Consider the following 21,872-nt stretch of genomic DNA (forward strand, 5'->3'; position numbering starts at 1 on the left):
CAGAACACAATGACGGAGCGAGCAGTAGGCAGCACAGTAACACTGTGATGTGAGACGACCTCACCTTAACTCTGGGCAAAGAAGAGTGTCCTAGGAGACATCTGACCTGCCTTCCACTTCTAAAACTGGTCTTCACTCAAAGCCATGAAGAAAACTGTTATCTTCAGATCATAAAGGCATTTTTATAATAATGTAGATCTGTTTCATCTGATATATTCAATATAGTTCAGCACAATTTTACAATACACAGCCATCTCTTATCTGTAATATACTCAAAAACATGATGGTAATATAAAAAACTCATCTGAAAGGAATTTGATAAAATTCAAATAAGTCATTTGAGTATGTTGTTTACACCTTCAAAATAAAAGGCAGGCATAATTTTATTTCAAGAAAGTACTAAGATTTAAAGGAGAGAATTACTGACTAGGTAAGTAGAGCTAGCACTTCTTTTCATACTGAACCTAAAAAGCAAAGGAGTTAAACTGAAACCATTTATGTTTTTGAATGCTTTACTCACTTAAGTTTATAACAAAGCACTTTTGATATAATTTAGAACACACATGCTTTGATTGAAGAGTGACTGTAAATGAATCCAATTTTCTTCCACTTGTGATAATAATTTTGTCATTTCTTCTAGGAGTATTGGTTCTGAAGTAAGCATTCTAAGATGCAACTGAAAACAAAATTATAATAGTTGGATATTTTATTTAATGAAACTAAAGTTTTACCTATTTTGTATTTCATTTCCTCACAAAGAAATTAAAAGATACTCTGTATCTTATATGATGGCTTGTTTATTTATTTTGGGATTTTTTGAAAGAGGGTTTTGCTATATACTTTAGGCTGGCCTTGAACTTAAGTGATCCTCCTGCCTCAGCTTCCAAAATGCTGGGATTAACAGACATGTGCCACTATATGCTGGTTTATTACTATCTCTAATTTCTTTCTCTCCTCGAAATTTTCATTATTTTTCTCCACCATACCAAAATACTGAAACAAGGTCTTCATTTTTGTGGTATTGGGAATTAAATTCCACATTTCTGTGCTTCCATAAATTCTCCTCTCAACATAATCCACGGGTAATGAATGGCAGATGGGCTCTTTATTTCCTAAAGGTTTTTAGGTAAGTTCAAATTAAGTGACTAAAACAGTAAATGTGGGAAAAAACAAAGGCAATTCAAACTTGTAATTTTCAATGCCCTAGGCTGCTATCTAAATTTCTAGCTTTTAGGGATTTTTAAGTGATGAGATGGAGTAAAAATATTTTAATTTTTTTTTTTTTTTTTTTTTCCAGAACCGGGGATTGAACTCAGGCCCTTGTGCTTGCCAGCGAAGCGCTTATTCTACTGAGCCATCTCCCTGGCCCCGTTTTAGTGTATTAATGGAATAAATAAAGATAGACTTTCAATACATGCTTTCACAATTATGCTAATCACAAAAGCAACTATCTTGTGCCAAATCACTTTAAATTCCAATTCTGATGGAGGCAAGCATTTTGATTTCAGCAGTAGAAGAAAAACATCTTAAAGCCTGGCTCTCGATCACAGAAACTTACACAAAATATCACTACTTGGGCTAGCCAAACAGCTCAGTGGATTAAAGCACCCACAAGCACGCCCAGGAGCCCGGGGTTCAATTCCCTGGGGTGCACTGAGCTTGCAATAGAGACTGGGCGTGGCGGCACACCCTGTAATCTCAGCTCTTGGGAAGCTGTAAACAGGTGGCTCATTATGAGTCCGTCTGATCTAGTAGTGAGACCCTGAACACTCCGTAGAACCTTCCCTTAAAACAAACAGACAGACAAAAAAACACTAAAGTTAATGGATCAATACACTGGAACAGGTAGGTGATAGGAAAATATAGAAGCACAGTTTAAATTTTTGTGCTGTTACATGGGGGAAAAAAACTATCATGCTGCATAGTCCAACTACTCTAATTTTATTTAATATGGTAATTAACATTAAATAAAATTAAAAATTCAGATTCTCAGTTACACTGGCCACAATCAAGTATTCAAGAATTACACATGTGAAGTGGCTGTCATGTTGGTCACTGTGGATACAGATCATTCTGTATCTATTAGGTAATATGTATTAGGTAACAGAAAGTTCTATTAGGTAATACAGCTTCTGAGGAGAAAGGATGGAAATATCTCACATGAGACTTACCTTTAGAAATAATGCAAGGTATGCCTGTGCTAACTCAAAATCACGCTTCCTTTCCAACATCATTCCAATCATTTTCAAGAAACTCTGCATTACTTCCATAGACCCACCACCATCAGGAGACAAATTTCGCAGTTCTGTTTCAATTCCTGAGGGTCCTAATTCTTTTAGAAGGTTCAGAGCAATTTCATCTGCATTAAATTTTTTATAAATTCCAGTTATTACTCACAATCACCTCATTTAAATATATTAACACATTTAAATATATACAAAATTTCTATAGGGTAATTAGCAAAAATATGAAATTATGACAAGCCTTTGTCATACTAAAAACTACTGCAAATCAAACCTGTAAATAACAAAAGGCATATAAACTACTAGGGACAACAAAATTTTATATTTGGTACATATTAAAGGCCTCCTTATTAAAAAAATTATCAATAAATGTATCCATCCCCAAGTTTCAAAATAAAAACTTTAACTCTCCATACAGAAAATGTGAAAGATTTTCAAGAAACTTACACTGTTATCATCTGAATTTAGTATCACTCATTTAATATACTATAACTTAAAAGCTAATATTAGTTCAGATGAAACCCAAAATTTCAACCTTTTGTTTTTACTAGCCTCTTTTTTAGCTAAGAAAGCTGGTGTTTCTTTCCAGTTTCCTTCACATTAAGTAAAACATGGTAAAGATACATGTTAAAATACAATTTAACTTACACTTATTACTTAGCAATCCTTCTTCAAGTTTCAAACAGAAATCTGATTTTTGAGCCAAAACACCCAGGTTTACTACCTTAGACTTAAAGAAAAACAAACATTATTAAAAAAAAAAGTCAATAACGTATAGCTTGCCAATTAAAAGCTATCATTTTATATATTTGTAAAACTGGGTTTAGTACAGATCTACATGGAATATGTGTAAACAAAAACTCCATATATCTAATGCTCCAATCTGGCTCTTACCTGCTGGGGATCATTATTTTGTTCAGGTGCCGCATATCTAGGTATAAGGCCAGGAACTGTTGGAATAAAAAATGGTGCTGACTTGGGTACTTTGGGTGGTTCCTTTGGTTTATTCTTTTTCTGATTAAGAGAAAATGAGAATGAGAAAAATTAGCAATTATCCTATTATTAATTACAAATCAAACCTAAGACAATACCAAGAAGTACAAAGGGAACCAAACTTCAGATTAGAATGTTAGAATAAACTCCACTTGACAGATACCACGGCTATTCCTAACCTCAGCTTCCCAGTGCAGCCTGCAGTCTCCAGTATTCTTGCTGACTAAGGCAAAAGGAATCTACCTGTGTGCAGAAGCAGCTGGACAACAAAGTTTATCTTCCTGAAATGACCTTTTATACAGAATACAACCTTGCAAACAAAACGGGCTACAGAATAGGATTTCTACACAGAGTGGCTTCTCAAACTTTCTCAAAAAAAAAAAAAAAAAAAAAGAGCCAGAAGCCAACACCCTGCAGTAGAGGAAATTTGGCAAAATTTTTGTGAAGCACAATACTAATTTTTCCATTTTCTTATAGTTTTTACTTTTTGTTAGTATTTTTATTCTTAAACAAAAACTTGCTGGTTTATATTTCAATTGTGTCTGCATCTTATACAACAAATAACCACCAGGAAGGCAGTATGCAATGTGTTAATTAATGGAACTGTCCTACCAATTTGATTTGAAACTGTCTCATTGCTATTTCTCAATAAAATTATAGAAAAAAATATTTCAAGTGTTAGTAAAATTCTATTGGAATTTCCAATGAAACAAACTAAGTTTTGATGAATACATTTCTATATATCACTATCACAGGAATATTTGAGGAAAGGGACTGTCTATGGTAATCTGCCTAATAAACCAACCTCAAAATTTTACCTTAATACTATTTTTTTATTCTCTTGAATCTCTGTAATTTTCAGTGTTAATGAACAGCCCACAAAGGAACAGTGCCACAGGTTTGCCACCACTGCCCTAAGGAGACTTTCTATTTAAAAGTAAGCCTGGAATATTTGTGGCCTCATGGACCTGTGTATCATTTCATGACAATGCACTGCTGCAGTGTTAAGCACAGCCCTCTAACATGGTAGACTATAGTAGTCAAGTATTCTTATAACTTATTCTTAAGTTAGAAGAATCACTTACTGATTTGGAAAAAAATAAAAGGCTATGAAAAGGTTCCATAAGGAACCCGAAAACTAATTCTACAAGGGAACTCAACAGTAGAAAAGTTACACATACGACAAAGTATAAAAATTTCAGCTTCTTTTATTTAGTAGGAGACATATTGTATTTTTCTCTCAAAGATAACTAGCTCATATTTTATATGTATTTATGCAGTACTATATTTTAGTGAAAAGCATAGTTGTCTAAAATTTTGCTCAATTAGATGGACATTATTTGCTTGTTGGTCTCATTTACTTGTACTTTTAATGCCTTGCTTTCAAAACTATTTCATCAAACACTCTCTTTAGAGCTTAAACTAACCTACATGTTAGGGTTTCCCAGTCATAGTCCCACTTAATTCACAGCCCTTTATACTCAAACCCAATTTCTCAATAATGTAGTAAGGAAAAGATTTCTTACTTAAGACCCAAGCATCATCTCTGGTGCTAAGAATAATTACTAGTACTTATTAAACTTATCAGTGTTTCTTAAACATTTTATCATAGCCCACATTGTTATTTAATATAAGCTTTAATGATTTAATACAAGCTGCATATATCCAATCATATTGAGTTTCACAAAACAGTACTTATTAGAAGACAGTTTGAAAATTTCTACTCTAACAACCCATGTAAATGATTTTTATACTCATAAATTAGGTTCATGAACACATTAACTTATACTACAGATGACCATTGTTCATGTAAAAATAGAAATTCTTCAAAGACCAAGGGACCTAGTTTATTTCTCACTGCCATATATAGCAAAAAAACTGTATTATCTGGGATCTACAGGATAAACCTACAACTCTGATCCTACACAATAAACTGTAAAAATCTTTTTATACTTGACAGAGAGTAGCGACTGATAAAGTTAACTGCAGCTTACTAAAAGAAAAAACAACCTAATGAAATTTTCTCAATCCTCAAACATCTAGCAGTATGATACATTAGGGTAGCATTTTTGCCTTCTTGTTTTAGAAGCTCACAAAGTAATTTATCACACTGGATTTAAAATCATACAATTTTTGATTTTGCGGAACAGGGATTGAACTCAGGCCCTTGCGCTTACCAGGGAAGCACTTATTCTACAGAGCCGTCTCCCTGGCCCCGTAAAAATCATACAATTTTTAAAAGCTCTATATCACAACTAAAGATAGTAATTCTGCCATATGCACATCTCCAGAGTAGTCTCAAAGCTGACACCACAGAGGATATCGTTATGAAAGCCACACTAAATGAAATACACTCAATTCAATACCATTGTCTTTGCTGAGACATTGTCCCTCCTAATGGCCTCTGGTTAAAAAATATTACAGGTGTGTTTAAAGCTCAGTATTACATGTACTGTAAGTATTACCTTAATAATATCAAGATTCAGAAGGTTTTTCCACCGTGATTCGGGGAGAAGTGACAGTGTGACTAATTGCTCACTCAACTGTTCTGGTGAATTATACTCTATCATTTCATCACTTGGCTCTACATTTTCTTCTGATAATTCCATATCTTAAAAAAAATTAAGATAAATTAGTGCAAAATGAAATTTTTACATAGAAAAGTAACTTAATTCAGCCTACATCTATTTATATTTTATAACATGGCCCCTCATTAATGCTCATAAACTTTTAATATTTACCTTGGCTTATGTTCCTTTTCCTTATTTTTTCATATTAACTACAATTTCTACCATTAGGCTCAAAAGACTTCAACACCACTGTTATTTGATACAGATATAATATTAATTATATCTTTGTATAAATAAAGTCAAAGTATTTCATTTCAGTTAAAACCCTTTGAGTGAATCCATTAAACTTTGTCTTCTAACCCACAGCCATTAAATTAGAGTTACAATATTACACTTCAAAAATTATTTCACTATTCGTGATTACCTTGGGTATGACAAGTACCAGGAAGCATAACTACTGATGGAACATAATCTGTAGGAAGTGGTCGTAATGAGACGACTGAATACAGGGAAATATTGGACCTATGAAATCAAAAAGAAAGAATATTCTAAAAATCTAAAAATAATTACTTCAGAGAAATTTCAATAGCTGCTAAAAATCTCTATGATCTGTCATTTTACCATACTACACTAACTAGTTAGGAAAAGACCAGACTGCATTAATACAAAGTTGCCTTTATGTCATATATATTATCCCAAGAAAGCTGCATAAAAATAATAGAATCAGTTGTTAATATAGTATGATTAAAATATGATTAAGAGGAATCAATAGCAAATTATACCTTCATAAGGTAAAACAACTTCTACATATTGTTTTAAAAATACCAACCCTGGCTTAAGGAAATAAAGATGGATTCAGAATGAATATTCTGTTTATGTTCTTGAGGATATTGACTAGTCATGGATTCTCTTTTCCTAGAATGATCTACTAAATGGCTATTTTCCTGCTACTTACCCTACATGTTCATTGATGAGTAATGAAAATATAGACACTACTCCCAAAACACAGATGTATTCTTTTTCCTACCCATTATGAATCTCAAATGGAAAATAAAAATTAGGAATCTCAAGTCTTGAGTTATATGAATAGTACTATGCAGAAAAGCTCCACACTCCTGCCGCAGAGGTCCCATAGCTATTACTCTCTAACTTTAATCTGAAGTTTCAGATTTTAAGAGATTTCTTATTCAATTTATCAAGATGGACAAAGTTTATTCCTATTACGTATCTACATTTTATTTTAAAAATATAACATTTTAGAATTAGAAAAGAAAACATTTTTTTCTTTCTCAGTAAGAGCTTAATAGGTACAGGAACTCAGACAGCAGATAAATTTTTTCTAGACCCCATTGACTTATCTGTCATTTTGAGGGATCACAGTTTCTTAGAAGTTCAGATAAAAGTCTAAAAATTTCTGTGAATAACTTCACGTTATAAAAAGTCATGCAACCAGAATAAAATCATTTAGCTCATACATGGGACTTATTTTATAAAGCAGGTTGAAGTTTATTATTTATTTATTTATGTATGTATGTATGTATGTTTTGGTGACCATGTATGTATGTATGTATGCATGTATGTATTTTTTGGTGGCCAGCTCAGCCCACCCTGGGGGTGGGGCTAGTGTGGTATGTGGTGCCGGCGATTGAACCGTGGACCTGCACTTTTGCCTAAGCTTGCCTAGGCAGGTGCTGTAGACCACTGAGCTATCTCACTGGCCCCCTAAAGCAGGCTGAAGTTTAGAAGGAATGGCCAAGGTCATGTAACAGTGGTGGAGTAACTGCAAGATACTAATTAAGAACCTGGCTGGCTTTTTAATGTTTTAGATTTACTTACTCTTTCTGCAAATAAAAGCTAAATATGGTAACAGATAAAAATCAATCATGTACTTCAGAATATACATGTAAGGAAAGATGTTAAATAATCACACAGACACTGAATGTCATAGATTTACAGTGCATTAACCACCTGCGTCAACTATAGTGATACCTCAGTTGAACTCAATTTGCTCCAACTTTGTGCACGAACATCAAAAGTTTAAGAATAAATATATTTTTCCCATAAGAAACAATGGAAAACCAAATAATTGATTGAGGCCCTAAAATTATACTTATAAGTTCATTTTTCCATGCCTTAACAAATTATGCAATGATTCTTTTAACACTACCTTGGTTTTAAGTTTTATTCCTACCCTTATTACTAGTATTAGGAGCCATAGTTACAGTATTTTATGCCAATAAAACACACACACACACACACACACACACACACATTAGGAACCATAGTTACAGTATTTTATGCCAACAAAACACACACACACACACACACACACACACACAACAAAGACAATGTCTTAATGCACTAACACAAATACTACATGCTGTCTGGGCAAGAGCAGTACTTAAGACTGCAGCATCACCCCTTGGTACCTATCCCCCATGAGATGCTATACATGACTCCTTCCCAGCTTGTACAGTTTTTCTTTTCTTTTTTTGCAGTACCAGGGATCGAACTCAGGACCTTGCACTTGCCAGGCAGGTGCTTACACCACTGAGCTATATCCCCAGCTACCTGTACAGTTTTTCAAGTTGGTTTTTCAGTCTGACTGCCAAACAAACTTACAAACACCAAGCAGAATTTTTTTCAAACTTTGCTTGTTCAAGTAGTGGAAAGTTCAAACTTGACTCCATCAGAAAACTGAAGTGTCACTATACGTGAAATATTCATTAAATTTTTTAACTGAATAGTAATTTTAACAACTATGATTCTCTGACAGGAGTGCTGCTATCTTGCTCTTCTTCCTAAGCATAAGTATATGAAATAACTCACCATAGATAAATTCCAAGGTGGTCCACATGGGAAGTCGCTAGAAAGTCTCCAGTAGGGGACATAGTAACATTGAGAGGAGCTGAGTCCAACAAAAAGCAGTCTATAAGGCTATAAAAGAAATTTTAAGATGTTAAAGAAATTTTTGTGTGTATTTTTAATTACAGGCATAAAGTTATTATTGATGAATACCTTTATCAACTAAGTGACTGTGAAAATAATGTCTTTTAAGAAGGAAGACCCAGAACACTAAATGGTCCAACTAACTAAAGAGGTTTCTTTAATCATCTAGCTTAGAGGATTAAAGTGCCGGCTTAGGCAGACCCAGGGGCTGCAGTTCGATCCTGGGCATGCAGTGCTGTCCTTGCCCCTGGGGTGTGCTGAGATGGCAGTTGAGACTGGGGATAGTGGCGCACACCTGTAATCCCAGCACTTGGGAGGCTATAAACAGGAAAATCACTGAATGCGATCTAGTAGTGAGACCCTGAACACCCTGTAGACCCTTCCCTAAAATACAGAATAAATAAATAAAATATAAACTGCAATAACACATCAATGTAATAAAACAAAATGGCTCAAAATAAGAGAATGGTAACAGAAAAAAATTCTGAGCTATTGTTTTCCAAAGAGGTAACTACGTTATAAATGAAAAAAAAAAAATATATATATATATATATATATATATATATAGTCTTTAGCGAATAATCAATCAGAATGTAGCTTAGGGAAATAGCCTGATAGCTTTAAAATGTGGAATGGAGGCATGACTGGTGCATGCTTATAAGCCCAGTACTCAGAGGCTGAGACAAGAGGATCTCAAATTTGAGCCCATCCCAGCCGCACTTAGTGAGATTGTTTCAATACAAAAAAATAAAAACATAAAGGTTGAAATACTGCTCAGTGCAAAGGCCCCGAGTTCAATACCCACCCTCACCTCCAAATTGCTAAAGGAGTTTGAAAGTTGGAGAGAAAAAACTGAGTGACTACACTTAAGTAAAGAGACTCACGAGAAGTCTCACACAAAACAGGATGTTTCAGCTGAGCCTTAAAATAGACAGGATTTCAAAGGATTTTTAACAGCAGAGAACACATTTCCTGGCTGAGATAAATAGCGAGAGTTAAGAGAGAAAAAATACAACTAGGTATATGGTGAGTGAGGAGTACATTTGGGTAGAATCATTAAGCAGGAGCATAAGATGTATATACGGTCTTGAGCCAGTTTTGAGCACCACTTTAAGATGTTAAAGAAATTTTTGTGTGTATTTTTAATTACAGGCATAAAGTTATTATTGATGAATACCTTTATCAACTAAGTGACTGTGAAAATAATGTCTTTTAAGAAGGAAGACCCAGAACACTAAATGGTCCAACTAACTAAAGAGGTTTCTTTAATCATCTAGCTTAGAGGTTTTTACATCAAAATTGATAGTAACTTAGTAAAGATTTCTGAACAGATCATACTATGAATTTTACTTCCATAAGACAATTTCCCAACAGGATGCAAAATATATTTGATCAGAAGGAATTGTGACACTTTGCTAGTAACTGTTTAATAAGACAAATCTGATTAGGATAGCAGCCACTGGAAGTGAAATGGACTTAAGGATCAAGGTGTAAGGGCCACATGAATCCCCATCAAGCCAGGAAGACCTCTAAGACTAAGAACAAGAGCCTTAAGAGATTTAAGATACCTTTAGAAGATTATACTAATTTTAAGCAAGATAACAGCAGCTACCACAATTTTCAGTGTTCTATCTTAGAAAAGTAACCCAAGCACTTGGCATGTACTAACTTAATCCTTGCAATTTATGAGGCAAATCTATCCTCTCTATACAGATTATTAGAAAACTCAAAATTTTCTCAGGGACAAAGCAACTAAGCCAAGATTTGAACCCAAGCAGTCTGAACTTTAACCACATTTAATGCCTATTTAAAATCACTACTGAAACAAGACACAGCAAGCAGTGTTATAGCATATATAAACAGGATGTGTTTACACTGGTGATTCATGGAACACACTGAACAGCTTAAATGTAAAAAGCTCTGTGGTAGAGATATTAAGTGACTTGGCAATAATAAGAAATCTCTCAATTTGCTGAAAGAGCCATTAGAAACATAAATCCTAAAAAAAAAAAAAAGAAAGAAAGAAAGAAAAAAAGAAACATAAATCCTTAATAATGAAAACAAGATTGGAAAAAAAATACTAATATTAGGAGTATTGGAAACAAATGGCCAACTGTGCTCAGGACAGTAACAGTTCTTGGTTGTGGTAGAAAAGTGCAATAATAAGCTGTCTTGTTTCTGGTTCAGGCTTACTTTGGAAGTTCACAGAATGATTTTTCTTAGGGATTAAGGGAATGAGGAAAAAGAAAACATTTGTTAACAAGTCATCATCAGACTATAAATTATTTATGTTAATTCATTTAATCCAAACAAGCTAGAGCAGAAGATACTAACCCAGTATACAAATTAAAATTAAACAAAAATCACAGCGACTTCACATCTTGTTACTTTGTACTGATCAATATTATTCTGTGTAAGCTGCAGTATGTGAGGGTGAAATTTCCTAACATGCTTAGATCTATTTCGTAAGCAAAGAATTTATTACGTGAGCAAATTTGCTTTACTCTATAATTTTTTTGTCAATGTCATTGTGCAACTTCATTTTTACAGTTGTGCTGTGTGGGTAGACTGGTTTTCCTTTATGTAAAAACACCAAATTGAGGAAGACAGTTTCCACATACACAGCATATTTTATTTTACACTGTCATATTAGTTCATATAACTTAAGTGTGCAGCCTTAATCTCAGGCATATTATAAGTTCCTATAGTCTCTTGATATCCCTACAGTATGAAAAATTCCAAATATGTTGTAAATTTTTTCTGAAGAATATTAACTATATTCCCAATGTAAGGAATCAAATTTTCAAGATCAAAGTAACATCCTATAAGCTATTTATGATTATTTTTCTGGAAAAATGATAAAGTGTATGTATGTTCTTTCTTCAAGATAATGGAATCAACAAAGGGATGATTAATCACTCAGTGAGAAATATAAAACAATATTTTGTCTCAACTCTTCTTATGTTATCAGCTCTCAGAAAAGGTGGGGAGGAGATGATGAAAGAAAATTCAAATTTCTTTCATTAAACTTGATAGTTTCATATATTTATTATCCTCCCTCCTCAAGAGTTCAACCTGAATTTCTAAAAGGTAAAACAACAAAAACCCAACAGAAATTAAAAACTGGTGGTAATGATGCTGGTGTTGGAGGGTAAATGACAGCTAATTTCCAGGGTAAACAGTCTCAACTGTTTCTCTCTGAGTCTACAAACAACAAATTTTCAGAATTTAAAGGCTTACTCACAGATTGCATAATTTTAGGTTACATAATAAATATACTCTTTCTTTATTTGGCTTGCTATGTAAATGATGAGAGAATGACTAGAAATCTCCAAAGGGTACCATACCAATTATATTGAAGAAACAAAATAGAAAAAAATTCCTCAACAGTAACCAAAGTTGCATGATAAAATACTAAATCTTATCTTCTACAACAAGAAAATCAGCCCATTCTTAGAATGTAGGACATAACTTGAGCAAAGATGATACCGTAATTGTTAGGAAAACATTTCCTTCTCTTGTATTTATTTTTTGTTCTACTATTTATAAACTAAGCCACTGTAGACACATCATTAAATTTATCTGTAAGCTTCTATTTCCTTACTTGTGAAATGGAGCCAGTAATTAACAGTAACAGTACTAATTTTTAGGATGGGCAAAAATAAAAAACATAAAGTATCTAGCAGCACCAGGTAAATGTTAGCTTAGCTGTAACTAAGCATTATTTTAACCTTATTACTTGCCAACATTTCTTACTTTAGTTCAAATTACATGACTTCATTTTTAGGAAACAGCAACAAAAGACCAAGTGCAACAGATCGCCAATTTTTCTAATACTGTTTTTAAAAAGTTTTGCTAATTTAGGAAACACCACCTATTGGAGCTGGAGGACACAGCTAACTAGATTTTGTTTTTATTCTATTTCATGTGAAAAAGGACACACCTGTGGACAGTCCCTGCTTATTGGCACTGGATCCACTAATGGTACCTTCTGGATGTGTGCAGGCGCACCTCATGCCCATAGCACAGCTGAGGGGAAATGAGAGTGTCAGGGGTTTTCCCTTGTAAAGGTCAGAGTGCTTTCACATATGAGGTTATCTAATTCCTGAGAAACTGTTGGATCAGTAGCAAGTTTCACTCTACAAAACAACTTTCTGACACTGCTATGCTATTGATAGAGATATGTAACACAGAAAAAGAAAAACTGGGATTTTTAAAAATTCAGTGCTAAGTTTTAAGTCTTCAAATACAGTTTATAGACTTAAAGTTTGAGCACCATCTTGAAGTATTATTGCAGAACTTTCTTCAAATTTACACAACTGACTCTTAAATCTGTGCTTTTCTATTATATTTCATGATGCTACTGCTTAGAGACCCAAGACACTCTAAGGATAAGATACAATCATATTAGAAAATCTCCAAATGCATTCACATTCATTAACTATACAACCCATTAACTACAAGTAAAAGTCACATGTTAAGACAATGAAAATTCATCTGAGGGATTGAAAAGTAAACTTACCACCCAGATGGAAGGTCCCAAATCCTAATAGAGCAATCCATTGCAGCACTTATTAACCATCGGCCATCAGGACTGAAAGTCTTTAAAATAAATAAATGAATAAATTGCACATATATGTGCCTATATGTATTCCTCTGTGTGTATGGGTGTATAGGTGTGTGTATACACATACACACACATATTTGATTCAGACTTCATGAAAAAATAAATGAACAAAATTCAGATTGCCTTATTTCATAAAAGAAAACATTTCCTATATACTATTCTACTACAAGAATTAGTCTTTTAAATGAATTATAAAAATTTAAAAATAATTATCACAATTTTTGTACTGTAATCTCATTTACTTTATAGAATTTAACTGTGCCTACAAATCATGTTTAATATTAAAATGGTATTCTTGAGATTATTCACCTAAAATAATTTGTTAGCTTAATTTCTTGTATAAAGTATTTCTGAAAAATAAAAATTCTATTTCTTTATAAAGAATATTTTTGACTTTCTAAGAGTTAATCCAAATCATTATAATTTTGAAGACAGAAAATTCAAATTCAAATTTTAAAGCTACTAAATCTACATCCATTTGTAACTTTAAAAATCACCTTTTCTGATCTGGGGATGGTAGTACATGCCTGTAATCCCAGCAGTCCACAAGGCTAAGAAAGGAGGATCACAATTTCTAGCCTAGCCTGGCCAACTTAGTGAGAGCCTGTCTCAAAAAATTAAAAGATAAGTCAGACTTACATGTATAAGCACTGTATTACCTCCCTGCTGCAAGAAAATGGGAAGAAATTGCCCAAAAGAAAAATAAATAGAACGGGAGTAAGGGGAAATGAAGGAAAGGAAAAGAAAAGAAAAAAAAAAGGTACAAGATAGTCATATTACTAGTTTCTCATAGTTCACTGAAAAGAAAGGTTTGTGCTAACACTATCTGGAGGAGTTTCTCTATGCCCATATCTTGTACTCTGAATAACTACTTGAAAGAGAACTACTTACACTGTATTAGTATTATTATTCTCCTACTATACTATGAAATTTTATTTTACTTTTTTTCATGAAAAAAGTAAAAGAAGGCTAGGGATATGACTCAGAGCAAGGGCCAAGTTCCATCCCCAGTACTATATTACAATTTTTTTTTTTTTTTTTTGGTACCGGGATTGAACTCAAGACCTTGGGCTTGCCAGGCAGGCACTTAAGCTACTAAGGTATCCCCCAGGCCCTCCCAGTACTGGAAAAAAAAAATATCATTTTTTCTAGGCTAGGGATATAGCTCAGTGGTAATGTTTGTCTAGCATTGTACAAGGTCCTGAGTTTGATCCCTAGAATTAAAAAAAAAAAAAAAAAAAAAAGCCAAAACCACAAAGAAATACCTTTTTTCCCATAACATTGCATCACTTCTAAAATATAACTTAAAAATATAATAATCATAAGGATTTCCAAAGCAACTTAAACAATGAAGTACTTATGCTATCTTTAAAAACAGCTGTATTTTCTAGCTATAAAGTGGGTAACAGCTTTTCCTGACTGTAACACGTAGTGTTGAGACACTCAGATCAGATGTAAAAGACTCAAAAGGAAAAATTTTAAGGTCTACAGTGGTAGCACATTGTCTATCCAGGAATCTAAACACATAATGATTATGACCATCCATACTAACAATAATACCAGAATAAAGGTGAATGTCAACTTGCTCAATTTACAAAAGGTAGGAAGATAGCATAAGACACGAAGAAATAACAGTCAGATTTAAGGTCATGTTGTAAGTGAATTAAGTGAATAGGAGTAACTTCCTACTGAACAAGAGAAACTCCAGATATCAAATAGAAAAGTAAAGTTTGAAAAGGAAAAAAAAAACAGGAAGAGCAAGTTGACACAGATGTTTTTAAGATTCCATTTTATTAGCATTACTCCACTACCACCCATTTCTATAGGTGCTGTCAAAACGAATTCTGCTGATGGATAATTTTGCCAACCTCCAAGATGTAGGGTGTTTTTTTTTTTTTTTTTTTTTTTTCAATTTTCACTACTTTTAAGGCAAAAGGCAAAGCATTGTAAATTCTGATTTTTTATGCTAGACCTGATATATAAATATAGTTGTTTTCACTCATTAGGGATTTTATTTTTATTTTTTTTCAAGAAATGTCTGGAAGCAATGCCAAAGGACAAATATATTTAATATAACCCTCTATTTATAAATTTAAGGGTTTTTTAAAAAGGTATTGATGATTAAACCCAGTACTTTTAACACTGAGCTACATGCCCAGTCTTTTTAAATATTTTTAATTTTTAGACAAGGTCTCACTAAGTCGCCAAGTTGCCTAGTCTGGGATCCCTCTGCGTCAGCCTCCCAGATCACTAGGATTACAGACATAAACCAACACGCTCAACTTAGAGTTCTTTATAATATAACGTATGCTTTCTAAAATAGTTTACTTTCTATTGTATATTATCCACTACAAGAACATAATGACAAACCCACCAACAATTTTAAAAAATTCTTTTGGAGTTATGATATATGAACTCTAGAAATAACACCAAACTAGAACAAACCAGTTAGTCTAGGCTACTATTAATTCATTAGATAGGTAAAAGAGGATCAATGAATTCTCTCAGCTTATTTAAAATGAAATAGAAAATGATACACTTATGTACTAATGAAACATGTCTTAAAGAGAAACAGGAGGCCAGGGACATAGCTCAACAGCTGAAGCACCTGCCTGGCAAACTCAAGTCTTGAGTTCAATCCCCTGGTACCAAAAGAGAGAGAGAGAAAGGAAAAAAAAAAAGGTAAATTTGGGACTTATTACTTGAGTCTAATCACAAGAATTCCTGAAAAACATTAAACTTTTAATCCCAAATTTTTCTTAAAAATATCTTTGCAAATTACTATTTTGAAAGTTCCTTCATATGAATATATGGTTATTAAAAGGACAGACTGAATCGTTTGAACATTTTTAACTGAAGAAGGAGAAATGAGTCAAGGTGTTTAAGGAACTGAGGTTTGCTTTACCATGTCATTTATTTGGCCTTGGTGTCCAGCAAACTGTCTGACAACCTTCTTAGTTTCTATGTCCAGCACATTAATGGAGAAGTCATCCAAGGCGAGTCCCAAAATGCCACTAGTAAGATACATGCACCAGGTTTAATACGCAAAAAGCACAGACTTTGTTCATCAAATACAGCTTTAAGGAAATTAAACTAAATGCTGTTCTTATCAGTTTGATTTCTTCCATCTGGCATATGGAAGCAATCTGGCATACTTAAGAACTTGTACTAAAAACATCATAAAGAAAATCTATTATCATTAAAGAATTTACCTGTCCCTGTGCAGCAGCATCGTATTTGGAGATGACTCAAGGTTCATAGAATGGATTAAACATTTGTTTTTAAAGTTCCAGAATTTGAGTAATCCTTCACTACCAGTTGTAATGGTTAACTGGTTCAATCCATCCACTGCAACACCTCTAACAGACCCCTTATGAGCTTTTAAGCACAGGTTAAAAGAAAAAACAAGTTAGAATTGTCAAAGACTATTTTAACAATAAATCATGAGCAATTTTCTTATTCAAATACTGAAATTTTCATTATGCCCCTTATGTCTTCAAATGAATAAGGTTTTTTGAGGACAGGGAGAAGATTCTTAATTTTTATTCTGCTCAGGCAAAAAAGAAAAATCAGGGCTGGCATGATAGCTGAGTGGACTAAGCACCTGCTTAGGCAAGGGCAGGGACTGGGGTTTGATCCCTGGTACCATATGCCACGCCAGCCTCACCCCAGGGCACGCTGAGCCAGCCACCAAAACCATATGTGGTGGTGCATACCTGTAATCCCAGCACTGGGGAGGTTGAAAACAGGAGGATCACAAATGAGTCTTAGCTGCATAGTGAGATTCTGCACCAAATACATTAAAAAAAATAAATAAATAAAATATATATATATATATATAAAATTTTAAAAATTTACTTCTTTTTATTCTTTATTTTGAGACAGGGTCAGGGTCTCACTATGTGGCTCAGGCTGGCTTTGAACTCACAGTGTTTGTCCAGGCTGGCCTCAAACTTGCTTCCTACCTCGGCCTCCCTACTGCTACTACTTAGGCAAGCTTAGGCAGGTGCAGTGGATTGCACCTCAGTGGTATTTCCTTTCTAACTATCATAGTAAACTATAATCTATAAGTAAGAAAGGACTGTCTTCACTCTACTACTACTCCTGCCTCAGCTCCCGACTTCCTACTTGCCTCCTGCCTCAGCCTCCCTACTGCTGGGATTACAAGTGTGTGCCACCAGGCGGGCAGACATTTTTAAAAATGAAATTTGTTGTACAACACCTACTTTCCCTGAACATGACCATGACTTCATTCTCTTTGATTAATTCAACATAACATTTATAACAAGTGTAACAACAGTATCTGCTATATGGGGTTGTGATAACCCATCTAAAACTTATTTTAATAAAAAAAGAAATAAATTAATACCTTGATCCTTGCCAAAACTTCCTCGATGTATACCAGACTGCATGTTATACACATCCACAGTTCCTGATGAGAGGCCAATTATAGCAAAGTTTCCACAAGAAGTTATATCCACTGCCTTCAGGGAAGGGAATAATAACACTTAAATCCAAATGACATAAGTCAACCCTATTCCACTTTTAAAGAAGTACATATAAATTATGTCTGACACAACAAAATATAACAAGTTAATGCAAATGAATTTTACAAAATCAGGAGAACTGCTTATCGAGATGGTCTTTTAATTTATTCTGAGCACTGTCAAAGACAAAGTACTCTAAAAGTCCAACTTTTCCCTACCACACTTTACTCTTGTAATTGCTTCTGAGGCTGATATACCATTAGTAAGAATGCTTGAAGAAAAAGACCCCCTCAAAAAAATTTTTTTTGGCCAGCTTAACCCGCCTGAGGGCAGGGCTGGTGCAGCATGTGGTGGCAGGGATCAAATCCCTGCCTAAGCTTGCCTAAGCAGGTGCTTCAGACTGCTGAGTTATCTTGCCTGCCCCCCAAAATATTTTAATTATGAGACATTAGGAAGGTAATATATGTGTTGAAAACATAAGACATGCTACTTATTTACTGGATCAAGACCAGAAAGATCTCCAACAACTCGTGTGTCAGATGTCACTCACCCAAAAGAGCATTCAAAGACTACTGAATTTACAACTAAACAAACAGATAAGCTTCATGGCTAAAATAGAAAATATTTAATTGGGGTTTAACTGAGAAAATATTTAAGGTTTAATATTTGATGAAAACTACATAAAGCAACATGAAGTTGATACACCATTCTGGGTCAGGAGTGGCAACATCGAAATACCACATTTCTAGGACATTACATAAGAATGTTTCATGAACATATATTTTTCTGAATAATTAAAGGTCATTCCATTAAAAATTATTTTACATATATTGTTTTATAGGAAACAATAAACCCATGCTTAAAAAGCATTCTATCCTCCTAAACGAAAAACTTAATCTCTATTTTCATTAAGACATGTTTATGTGGTGTTGCAGTATTATTGCCGCAGGAGGAACAGTGGTATTTCCTTTCTAACTGAGATAGTAAACTATAATCTGTAAGTAAGAAGGACCATCTTCACCCTACTAGTTTTTAGAACTTATCTTATTTAACAGGATTTATCGTGGTTTGTGTGCCTGCTTCTAGCAATCTTTTTTTTTTCCTTCGAGGAATCTTTTCTGATTTATTCATTCTATTTTCTAAGACACAATAAACAAAGTAAAAAGAAACTGTAAGAGGTACCTTTGGGTCACAAATTATACTTTGGTGCATGGGTTGTCTAAAAATGTTTGTTTTTGTTTTTTTTCTTATTGATTGCTAGCCTTGTTCTAGATAACTGAGATTATTAGAGCAAGGACTCAGCACCAGTGGATGATCATTCATATGTTAAAACTTCTAATTATTAATGATCATTACAGAGCATTAAGAATACAGGGTCCAGAATGAATAGTCACAGGCTCAAAACCCAGCCACTCTATTCAATCTCATCATCTATAGAAGCTAACAACAGACCATATCAGAAAAGTTGTTAAGGATAATATGAAATATATGCTAAACAAGGAGCCTAGAACAAAGTAAGCACTCATAAAATATTAGTGCCTACCTTTACCACTACTAGTATAATTGCTGTTTAAAAGTATATAGGTACACCTATAAGAAACATAAAACAGAATCTGTATGGTTTAGAAAATCATATAAACGCTTAAAATGGACTTTTCACACTATTAAGAGTAAAGCCTACATACTTAAGTAGTTTGTACCCAGTAAGGTTAAATGTTGAATTATATTCTTCAGTGCTGTCAAAAGCACAGGTATCCATTTAGCAATTATTAGAATAAATCCAGCAAGGTTGCAAGATACAACATTAACAATCCAAAGTAACAATTCCACTTATAGTAGCACTATAAAGAATAAAATACAGGAAACATTTAATCAAAGAAGAGAAAGACATATACTGACAAGTATAACACTGTGGAGAGAAATGGTTCCTGGGCCAGAAGTGACAACATTCAAAGTGATCTGGAGTCAAAATTCTAGCCGTCTTGTTTTTCATAGAGTGATAGGCTGATCTTAGAGCTCATGGCAACAAGAGTCTAAATAATTTGGAAAACAGAAGAACTTGGAGGAGTCACACTTCCTGATTTTAAAACCTTTACAAAACTACCAGACAATGTAGTACTGGTATAAGGACAGACACATTTAAATACCCACGATCACATCAAAACACCATAAATCTTTGCAGAAATGCAAATTAAAAACTCACTGGGATGCTCCTTCACATTCAACCTCAAAGAGTTAAATACATCTCTGCAAGGTGCAAAACATAACAGGAAAAAACTTCTAAATGTTGTATGTTTCTTTTGACCAATGTTATTAGTGAACTTGTGTACAATAAACTTATCATAGGACAGGTTTAAGGGGGAAAATATCCTAAAAAAGCAAGCCACTTACTGTTGCAGTGATGTCATCTGTCTTCAATTCTTTTGGCCTGAGAAAGTAAGAGCCTATTGTAGACCTCTGATAATTCCATGTTGAACAGGATAGTTTACCCAGATGGCAAGCAATGATACCATCCCAGTCACTCTCACGAGCTGCCTCTAAAAATAATTAAAATCATAAACTGATTGGCATGCTCCCATTCAGTACTAAGTGTCTAATATTTCACCTTAATATCAGATATCAGAGATAGAACAGTAAAATAGGTTACCTCTTTTAACAATGAGCTTCCAATATAAAAACTATTATTTTTAATTAACAAGTAAAAATTACATATTATGCTGTTCAATGTGTTTTGATGTTGTACATATGGCAGAATGATTAATTCAAGAAATTATCTTGAAAGTCTAATGGTATGATAGTGCTTTATAAGAGCACCTGGGAAGAGCTTCACTAAGACATTCTGGGAAATTAATAACATAGCTTCCTGAAAACAAAACAACAGTACAAACAGTAAAAATCAGCAGGGTAGAGGTTGGGAAGGTCCTACTGCCAATAAGCCCAATAGCATCTGAACAGAACTGAGAATACCAAGTAACTAGGGATGCACGACAGTCTTCAAAGCCCTTATGGAGAAAAGATTTTATCCTGAAGGTAGTAAAGATTCAACTAAAAGATTTTAAACCAATAGTTGATAGCATTCAGATGTTTTCAAAAAATCCTTTAGGCTTTAAGAAAATAAGAGAATTGTCAAGGAAAAGAAAAAAAAGTAAACAATAACCATAAAAAAGAAATATCTACATGGGCTGGCGAGATAGCTCAGTGGACTAAGCGCCTGCTTTGGCAAGCACAGGGACTGGGTTCAACCCCACATCCTGCATGCCGTGCCAGGCCCGGCCCCAGGGCACGCTGAGTGGGCAACCAAGCCCGGGTGTAGTGGTGCACATCTGTAGTCCCAGCCCTGGAGAGGCTAAAAACAGGAGGATCACTACAAGTCTGAGCTGTGTAGTGAGACCCTGAACCAAAAACACAAATGGAAAGGAAAAAAAAAAAAAACAAAAGAAATAATATCTAGTTATTTCCTGAGAGTTTTCACTAAACTATCATCTATACATATTTTTCTAAAATTTACTTCTTGGAAAGAAGTCCTGTTCCAATGACATATACTAAAACATCAATGTACTTTAATGTCGATTAGTTATAGCTCCATGTTTTTATATCTCAGTTCTTATGCTTCCACTTTAGTGGCGTTTATTACATCAGCCACATGACAGAATGAAAAGGACTATAAAATCAAAATACTACTAACAGTACCTATTTCAGAAAATAACAATGCCTGAAATAAATTCATGCTATAAGCAACTTATTTTAATCTTTACACAAAATTGCAATGTACTTGGTTTTATCTCTAAATCATAGTTGCAAATTCATTTGTTAGTAAAACAGAACCAACATGTATAAAACAACAAAAAAATTTCTTAGAACATAGTATAAAGCTACTTACCAGCTGCAAACTTTGTAATAGGTGGAAGTTTTACTGACATGGTATTTTGAAGTCCTTTACGCTTGACTCTCTTTTTATTTATTAATCCTGAGGTAAGGGGTAAGAGGTAATAACTATGAGTAT

General features: G+C 33.9%; 1 protein-coding gene across 1 annotated transcript in view; it reads right to left on the reverse strand.

Moving 5' to 3' along the window:
- Positions 1-500: 500 nt before the first annotated feature.
- The window catches only part of Wdr36 (WD repeat domain 36), a 40,351-nt gene continuing 18,979 nt past the window's right edge, over positions 501-21,872 (reverse strand). Inside the window, exons 11-23 of the mRNA XM_004643278.3 lie at positions 21,750-21,836; positions 20,261-20,406; positions 17,752-17,866; positions 16,595-16,760; positions 16,288-16,396; positions 13,278-13,357; positions 8,636-8,743; positions 6,231-6,328; positions 5,702-5,847; positions 3,138-3,257; positions 2,892-2,973; positions 2,172-2,359; positions 501-676 (exon numbers count right to left, since the gene is read on the reverse strand). Coding sequence (XP_004643335.1) covers positions 527-676; positions 2,172-2,359; positions 2,892-2,973; positions 3,138-3,257; positions 5,702-5,847; positions 6,231-6,328; positions 8,636-8,743; positions 13,278-13,357; positions 16,288-16,396; positions 16,595-16,760; positions 17,752-17,866; positions 20,261-20,406; positions 21,750-21,836 — 1,595 coding nt within the window. The 3' untranslated portion in view covers positions 501-526. The remainder of the gene's footprint in view (positions 677-2,171; positions 2,360-2,891; positions 2,974-3,137; positions 3,258-5,701; positions 5,848-6,230; positions 6,329-8,635; positions 8,744-13,277; positions 13,358-16,287; positions 16,397-16,594; positions 16,761-17,751; positions 17,867-20,260; positions 20,407-21,749; positions 21,837-21,872) is intronic.

Source organism: Octodon degus, unplaced genomic scaffold (genome assembly GCF_000260255.1).
Source record: "Octodon degus isolate 3935 unplaced genomic scaffold, OctDeg1.0 scaffold00169, whole genome shotgun sequence".
Taxonomy (NCBI): domain Eukaryota; kingdom Metazoa; phylum Chordata; class Mammalia; order Rodentia; family Octodontidae; genus Octodon; species Octodon degus.